The sequence below is a fragment of the Somniosus microcephalus genome, chromosome 4 (assembly GCF_052327205.1).
Source record: "Somniosus microcephalus isolate GS21.2 chromosome 4, FLI_Smic_1.0, whole genome shotgun sequence".
NCBI classification, from domain to species: Eukaryota; Metazoa; Chordata; class Chondrichthyes; order Squaliformes; family Somniosidae; genus Somniosus; species Somniosus microcephalus.
The window spans coordinates 70499274-70508528 of NC_140990.1; the positions used below are offsets into that span (position 1 = coordinate 70499274).

At 48.1% G+C, this 9255-nt stretch overlaps 1 protein-coding gene across 1 annotated transcript; it reads left to right on the forward strand.

Annotated features, from left to right (window-relative positions):
- Positions 1 to 246: 246 nt before the first annotated feature.
- LOC147119170 (uncharacterized) lies at positions 247 to 6725 on the forward strand (the record flags this gene model as incomplete). Its single annotated transcript, XM_085984881.1, has 4 exons — positions 247 to 304; positions 449 to 622; positions 790 to 898; positions 6404 to 6725. Coding segments are annotated over 4 exons (663 nt in total), but the record flags the coding sequence as incomplete, so codon positions are not given.
- Between the last annotated feature and the right edge of the window lie 2530 nt (positions 6726 to 9255).

Consider the following 9255-nt stretch of genomic DNA (forward strand, 5'->3'; position numbering starts at 1 on the left):
GACACACGCTAAGTGCAGTAGCTGAAAATGATTAACAGCCTGGGTTTTGTGTTTAGTGATCACCGTCTACAGTCCCAGGGTTAGAATCCCCATGTGTGAAAGAATGTTGTACACAAACTAGAATTGTCTGTTCTGAATTTCTATCCTGTACTTACAGTGATGACTTTTGTAAACTCCTTTTACAGGGTGATGAAGGGAAGGATTTACAGATGGGAAACTCAAACCAAACATTAGAACAAGATCTGAGAGTCCCTCAATTCATCTGGACCTGAATATCATCGGCCTTTGAATGTGGAAGGAGAAATGTTTGTCTGTTCTGTCTATGGGAATAGATTTCAAACATCAGTGTGGCTGGAAAAGCACCGAGACACACACACCTGAGTGAGAGTGTTCCAGTGCACTGACTGTGGAAAGAGCTTTAACCAGTTACACAGCCTGAAAAAACATTGCACCATTCACAGTGAGGAGAAACCGTACACGTGTTCTGTATGTGGACGAGGCTTCAACCGATCGTCCAAACTGGAGAGACACAAGGACACCAGCACAATGCAGAAACTGTGGAAATGTGGGGACTGTGGAAAGGGATTCAAGTACCCATCCCAGCTAGAAGCTCATCGACGCAGTCACACCGGGTAGAGGCCATTCACCTGCTCTGTGTGTGGGAAGGGATTCAATTACCAATCCCTGCTGGAAACTCATCGCTACTGTCACACCGGGGAGGGCCGTTCACCTGCTCCGTGTGTGGGAAGGGATTCACTCAGTCATCCAACCTGCTGACTCACCAGCGAGTTCACACCGGGGAGAGACCGTTCACCTGCTCCGTGTGTGGGAAGGGATTCACTAATTCAGCCCACCATCTGAGACACCAGCGAGTTCACACTGACGAGAGACCTTTTAAATGCTCCGACTGTGCGAACTGCTTTAAAAGCTCTGAGGAACTGATTCACCACCAGCGAGTTCACACTGGGGAGAGGCTGTTCAGTTGCTCTCACTGTGGAGAAAGGTTCAGGTATTCATACAATCTCATTGTACACAAGCGCACTCACACGGGCGAGAGACCGTTCACCTGCTCCGTGTGTGGGAAATGGTTCATTAAGTCATCCAGCCTGCAGACCCACCAGCGAGTTCACACTGGGGAGAGGCCATTTGTAGTGTATGTACCTTGAAGAAGGAACTATATTCTGCAGCCCCTGTATACTGCAGTACCAGTAGTGACCACCCCTGTATATAAGCCTGTGTAGTAACTTTGTATAGTAGTTCCAGTTTTGTCTCCATTCAGTGAACACCTGTTATAACCAACTTCTGCAGTCCGTGTATCAATTACACACAGACATTACATTGGTGACGAACAGATCCGAACTTACCTACAGTTCTGCACCACCTCACGGGGATCCATCCCCGAAGCGAAGTTATTAGAGGTCGAAGCCAGAAGGAAGAAATCCAAAAAGAAAAAAAAAAAAACAAACAGAAGAAACGGGCGTTGACCGTGGGCAACCGCCCTCTGATTAATCAAATTCAAAGATTTGCAGGAGAGGCTGTCGAGAGCTGGGTTTGGTTCTCCAGTCTATGGTGTTCCAGCTAATCGGGCTGGTGGCAGGTAGTACACTGATCCTTCCTGGGCTGCGGCGGGCTAGAGCTCGATGGGGTGGCTTTTCAACGGGGCCGAGCAGCGTTGTCGGGAAGAGGAGAGAGAGAGAGAGAGGGTGGAGCACACAGGGCGCGGCCGGTGCTACGAAACTGGGCAGCGTACAGACCCGAGAAGAGGGAGGAAAGTGTCCCATAGGGTCTGCTCTGATGACGGGAACAGTAATTAAAATAAAAGAAAAAGAAATTAGAAGCGCAGAAAGCCGCGAGGAGCTGCAGTTTGCCACGGGGACCGTGGAGAGCGGCGTTGGCAGCAGCACGGGGGGAAGCGCGCGAAGACCATAGGGCGTCGCCATCAAGGCATAAAAACGCCAGCAACAGCTTTGGCAGCAGCGGAAAAGACAGAAAGCGCGGGAGGCGCCATCTTAATCCAGCGGGGAAGAAGGAAAAGCGCGGGAGGCGCCATTTTGTTCAATCAGGGAAGAAGGCAAAGCGCGGGAGGTGCCATTTTGTTCAATCGGGGAAGAAGGCAAAGCGCGGGAGGCGCCATCTTAGATCTCCAAGATGCCGAAGACTGGCAATATCACTGCCTTCGATAATGAAATAGAAGACTGGACCACGTATGTGGAAAGAGTCGAAGTACATTGCAAGGCAAATGAAGTAGCCGATGAGAAAAAGGCATCGGTACTACTAAACTTAATGGGCGCAAGAACGTACGGCCTAATGCGGAACCTGATCACTCCAGTCAAACCGATGGGGAAGAGTTTTAACGAAATTGTTGATATCCTACGGGAACACCTAAATCCTACACCGCTGCTGATGGCAGAAAGATTTAAATTCCAAAAGAGAAATCAGCATAAAGATGAGAGCAATGCTGATTACCTTACTGAACTACGCAAGCTATCAAAGCACTGCCAGTTTGGGGCAGGACTGGCAGATACCCTACGGGACAAATTTGTCTGTGGACTCCTGAGTGAAGGAACCCAGAAGAGGTTACTCTCAGAGAAAGAGCTGACGCTAGATAAGGCTTTCAGCGTGGCAGTATCGTATGAAGCAGCAGCAAGGGGAGCTGCGGAAATACAGCAAAAGCCACAGGAATACAGCACCCATGAAATGACACGGGGATTTGAAAAATGTTATCGCTGCGGCAGAACAACCCATGACCAGAAGGACTGCTGGTTCAAGGACAAAACATGCAGGCAATGCGGAAAGATGGGACACATTGCACGAGTTTGCAGGTCCAGGAAGAAGACTAATGACAACAAAAAGACTACTAAGGAAAAGTACAGGAACGTACAAAAGATGACGGACAGTAGTTCCGAAGACCAGAAGAGCGATAGTGAATCCGGGAACAAGAGACGAAGCTGTCTCAAACTACACAACGTAATCGCAAAAGAGGGTCACCGAACCATTTGGGTCACCCTCACGATAGCAGGGTCCCAAGTCAAAATGGATTTGGATACAGGATCAGCCCTGACCGTCATGAATCGACGAGACTACGAGCGGCTATTCTCACACATACCCTTGAAAGACACATCCATTGTCTTGAAGACATATACGGGGCAGAAAGTATACCCCAGAGGGAAAATAAGGGTGCCTGTCGAATACAACAGCAAGGAAATACAGAAGTTGTATCTGTACATACTACAAGATGGTGGACCACCGTTATTGGGATGTGAATGAATCAGAAAGATAAGTTTAGACTGGCACTCCATTCAGGCACTGACTGTGGCTGGTAAAAAGGATGACGACGTCACACCTGCACGATTGTCAAAAATCTTAGCTAACGCTAAAGAGGTATTTCAACAAGGACTGGGAACTCTTAAAGGCGTAACCGCCTCGATAAAAATAGAAGAGAATGCAATTCCCAAGTTTTTCAAAGCAAGACCGGTACCGTATGCAATTCGCCCAGCCGTCGAGGCAGAGCTGGAGAATCTGGAGAATGCAGGCGTGTTATCTAAGGTAGACTGGAGCGAGTGGGTGACACCCATCATTCCTGTCATGAAGAAAACGTTAAACAATAAGACTGAGGAGCCAAGGAAGGTTCGCATCTGTGGGGACTTCAAGGTGACTGTGAACCCAGTCCTTCACACAGTACAGTATCCTCTTCCGAGGATAGAAGATATTTTCACCTCACTATCTGGAGGGAAACGTTTTACAAAATTTGACCTAGCGCAAGCATATTTGCAGATGGAGGTTGAAGAATCCTCTCGGAAATATCTCACGATAAACACTCACAAAGGTCTTTACCAGTATAATCGACTGGTATTCGGAGTAGCATCAGCTCCGGCTATATGGCAAAGAGCGATGGAACAAGTCCTGCAAGGGATTCCGGGGACTCAGTGTTACTTGGACGACATCCTAGTGACAGGTGAAAATGAGAGTGAACACCTTGCCAACCTAGAGCAGGTGCTCACTAGACTAAGAGAACATGGGCTACGAGCCAATCGCCCCAAGTGCGAGTTTTTAAAGAAACAAATATCGTATTGTGGCCACGTGATTGATGAAGAGGGGTTACATAAGTCCCCTGACAAAATTGAAGCGGTAGTTAAGGCTCCAGCGCCTGAAAATGTGTCGCAACTGAGGTCATTCCTTGGATTGGTGAATTACTACCATAAGTTTTTGCCGAATTTGTCCACAATTCTGCACCCACTGAACGCCCTGCTACAAACTGGAGTAGCATGGAAATGGAGCGATGAATGTAAGCGGGCCTTTCAGAAGTGTAAAGGCCTGATCACTTCAAGAGAAGTATTGGCTCACTACAACCCATCACTACTGATAAGACTGGCGTGTGATGCGTCTCCCTACGGCGTTGGAGCGGTACTGTCACATAAATTCCTTGATGGTTCAGAGAGGCCGATAGCTTTTGCGTCACGCTCGTTAACTTCAGCCGAGCGTAACTACGCCCAGATTGACAGAGAGGCCCTCAGCCTGGTGTGGGGGTGAAGAAGTTCAATCACTACCTGCACGGACAGAAATTTACTCTACTAACTGATCAACAACCTCTTGTCTCCATTTTCAACCCTAAGAAGGGCGTCCCGATAGTAACAGCACAACGGCTACAGAGGTGGTCTCTTTTCCTAGGGGCACACCAATATGACATAGAGTACAAAGGAACTAAACAGCATGGGAATGCTGATGGATTGTCACGCCTACCGTTGCCGATGGTAGAAGAAGCACCTGCAATGGATCCTGTGGAGATATTCCACTTGACCACAGTCGAATGTCTACCTGTGACGAATGCAAACATAGAAAAGGAAACACGAAATGACCTGACACTCTCCAGGGTCTATGATTTAACGGTGAAGGGAAGGCCAGCACATGGCGAACCACTGTTGCCAGCATTCTCGCCGAGAAGAGAACAGCTGTCAGTGTGCCGAGGAACCTTGATGTGTGGATCCAGAGTAGTAATTCCACCCAAATTGAAGGATAGAGTGCTCAATGAGCTTCATGAGGGTCATCTGGGAGGGGTAAAAATGAAGAACTTAGCCAGAGCGTTTGTGTGGTGGCCGGGAATCGATAGAGAAATCGAAGAGATGATCAAGAGCTGTACAGGATGCCAGAAGGTCCAAAACGCCCCACCACAAGCCCCTCTACATCCATGGGAGTGGCCCTCATCTCCATGGCAAAGGGTACACATTGATTTTGCTGGTCCATTTATGGACTCGATGATTTTAATTGTGGTGGATGCACATTCAAAGTGGCCAGAGGTAATAAAAATGTCCTCAACCACCACAGAAAAAACTATCACAGTCTTACGAACCATATTCGCCAGAAATGGGCTGCCTGAACAGATTTGCTCCGACAATGGACCACAGTTTGTGTCTGAAGAGTTCCGGAGGTTCTTAAAGAACAATGGTGTTAAGCATTACACATCCGCCCCATATCATCCAGCCACCAATGGATTGGCTGAGAGGTTCGTTCAAACATTCAAGAAGGCTATCAAGACAATGTGTAATGAAGACATACCCCTACAACACAAGTTGGATAACTTCTTGTTTGCCTACCGGAATGCGACACATGCGGTTACCAACCAAACTCCAGCCATGATGTTCTTCAATCGAAGACTAAGATGCCGCTTGGATTTGGTTAAGCCAAACATCAGAAGAGATGTGTAGAACAGGCAGTTTCAGAATATGAATGAAAGGCCAGCCAGGAGTTTCAAGATAGGTCAACCAGTTTTGGCCCGGGACTACCACACAGAGAAATGGCAGCCAGGAACGATCTGCACACGGCAAGGACCTCTAAAGTATATCGTGGACGTTGGAGAGAGCATTGTACGACGCCATGCTGACCAGATTCTAGAGTCACTGGAAAACGTCAAATCTACACCACGATCCTATACACCTGGTGATGAAGCCGAAGTACCAATTGCATCTACCTCAGAATCGGTGATATTGGAAGCAGACGAACCAAACAACGACGTTGATCCCGAATCAACTTTGCCAGAAGAACCTGATACCACAAAGAGGCGTTATCCGGACAGAATCAGGAAGCCTCCTCAAAGACTGAATTTATAATTGATTAACTTCAGCTAATGTATATAGCAACTGTAATTGTAAATATGTTATTTAATTATTAATCGAATGTTATGTACTGTTTAGCTAAAAGGGGAGGAATTGTAGTGTATGTACCTTGAAGAAGGAACTATATTCTGCAGCCCCTGTATACTGCAGTACCAGCAGTGACCACCCCTGTGTATAAGCCTGTGTAGTAACTTTGTATAGTAGTTCCAGTTTTGTCTCCATTCAGTAAACACCTGTTATAACCAACTTCTGCAGTCCGTGTCTCAATTACACACGGACATTACACCATTCACCTGCTCCGTGTGTGGGAAGGGATTCACTTGTTCATCCAGCCTGCTGACACACCAGCGAGTTCACACTGGGGAGAGGCCATTCACCTGCTCCGTGTGTGGGAAGGGATTCACTCAGCCATCCGGCCTGCTGACTCACCAGCGAGTTCACACTGGGGAGAGGCCATTCACCTGCTCCGTGTGTAGGAAGGGATTCACTCAGCCATCCGGTCTGCTGACTCACAAGCGAGTTCACACTGGGGAGAGGCCGTTCACCTGCTCCGAGTGTGGGAAGGGATTCACTCAGTCATCCAACTTGCTGAGACACCAGCGAGTTCACAGATGACTGCAGGAGTTGGATTCTGATGTTATTGCTGCTGTTAGTCACATCCAGGAATGAACCATGTTCACTCTGTGAGAGTTGGGGTTGTTTCTGCTGATGCTAATAACCCTATAACTGGAGTTTAATATTCTGGATATATAGCTGATTGACTTGTTGGGGCTGCAGTGTCCCTTTAAGAATCATTGTCTGTGATCATTCCCCTTAATTCAGGACTTTCATAAGAAATTATTTGACAAAATTATGAATTTTACTTTAACCCTAAATTGATCTTTGGTACAAAATCTACAATTTATTGTCTGAAAACTTCCACGGATTAACATCTCCAATTAGAAAGTGCTGATTAATCCTCGCTGACAATTCTTACTGACTTGCACATTACACACAGTGGCATCTCCATTATCCACCAGAAAGAAGGGGAATGGGAATTGGTGGAGATTCGAGAGTCCCCAAATGTTGCTCCTCCCATCTGGTACAGCAATCCCCTCGGCACGGGAATGGAGACAAGTCCTATCCAAATAACGGGCTGAGTTTAATCTTTCTGGGCCTGTGGGATTGGTTTGTATCAGACAGGAGGAGATTGATGTCAGTGACCGTGGGGCTGGTTTATATCAGACAGGAGGAGATTGGTGTCAGTGACTGGGGTTGGTTTATATCAGACAGGAGGAGATTGGTGTCAGTGACTGTATCTAACCCGCAGTTTACCTAGCCTGGGAGTGTTTGATGGGACAGTGTAGTGGGAGCTTTACTCAGCATCTCACCCGTGCTGTGCCTGCTCTGCGAGTGTTTGATGGGACAGTGTAGAGGGAGCTTTACTCTGTATCTAACCCGCACTGTACCTGCCCTGGGAGTGTTTGATGGGACAGTGTAGAGGGAGCTTTACTCTGTATGTAAGCCATGCTGTACCTGCCCTGGGAGTGTTTGATGGGACAGAGTAGAGGGAGCTTTACTCTGTATCTAATCCATGCTGTACCTGCACTGGGCGTGCGTGATGGGACAGTATAGATGGAGCTTTACTCTGTATCTAACCCATGCTGTACCTGCCCTGGGAGCGTTTGATGGGACAATGTAGAGGGAGCTTTACTCTGTACCTAACCCGTGCTGTACCTGCCCTGTGAGTGTGTGATGTGACAGTGTAGGGGGAGCTTTGCTCTGTATCTAACCCGTGCTGTACCTGCCCTGGGAGTGTTTGATGGGTCAGTCTAGAGGGAGTTTTACTCTATCTAACCTGTGCTGTACCTGCCCTGGGAGTGTATGATGGGACAGTGTAGAGGGAGCTTTACACTGTATCTAACCCTTGCTGTACCTGCCCTGGGAGTGTTTGATGGGAGAGTGTAGAGGTAGCTTTACTCTGTGTCTAACCCGTGCTGTACCTGCCCTGGTAGTGTTTGATGGGACAGTGTAGAGGGAGCTTTACTCTTTATGTAACCCGTGCTGTACCTGCCCTGAGAGTGTTTGATGGGATGGTGTAGAGGGAGCTTTACTCTGTATCTAACCCGTGCTGTACCTGCCCTGGGAGTGTTTGATGGGACAGTGTCGAGGCAGCTTTACTCTGTATCTAACCCGTGCTGTACCTGCTATGGGTGTATTTGATGGGAGTGTGTAGAGAGAGCCTTACTCTTAATCTAACCTGTGCTGTACCTGCCCTGTGAGCGTTTGATGGGACAGTGTAGAGGGAGCTTTACTCTGTATCTAACCCAGGCTGTACTTTCCCTGGGGTGTTTGATGGGACAGTGTAGAGGGAGCTTTACTCTGTATCTAACCCATGCTGTACCTGCCCTGGGAGTGTTTGATGGGACTGTGAAGAGGGAGCTTTGCTCTGTATCTAACCCGTGCTGTAGCTGCCCTGGGAGTGTTTGATGAGACAGTGTAGAGGGAGCTTTACTCTGTATCTAACCCGTGCTGTACCTGCCCTGGGAGTGTTTGATGGGACAGTGTAGAGGGAGCTTTACTCTGTATCTAACCCGTGCTGTAACTACCCTGGCAGTGTTTGATGGGACAGTGTAGAGGGAGCTTTACCCTGTATCTAAGCCGTGATGTACCTGCCCTGGGAGTGTTTGATGGGACAGATTAAAGGGAGCTTTACTCTGTATCTAACCCGTGCTGTACCTGCCCTGGGAGTGTTTGATGGTACAGTGTAGCGGGAGCTTTACTTTATCTAACCCGTGCTGTATCTTTTTTTAAAATTCATTGATGGGATGTGGGCGTCGCTGGCTAGGCCTCCATTTAGTGCCCATCCCTAATTGCCCTTGAGAAGATGGTGGTGAGCCACCTTCTTGAACCGCTGCAGTCCATATGGTGTAGGAACACCCACAATGCTGTTCGGAAGGGATTTCCAGGATTTTGGCCCAGCGACAGTGAAGGAACGGCGATACTGGTCCAAGTCAGGATGGTGTGTGGCTTGGAGGGGAACTTGTAGGTGGTGATGTTCCCATGCGTCTGCTGCCCTTGTCCTTCTAAGTGGTAGAGGTCGCGGGTTTGGAAGGTGCTGTTGAAGGAGCTTTGGCGAGTTGCTGCAGTGCATCTTGTAGATGAT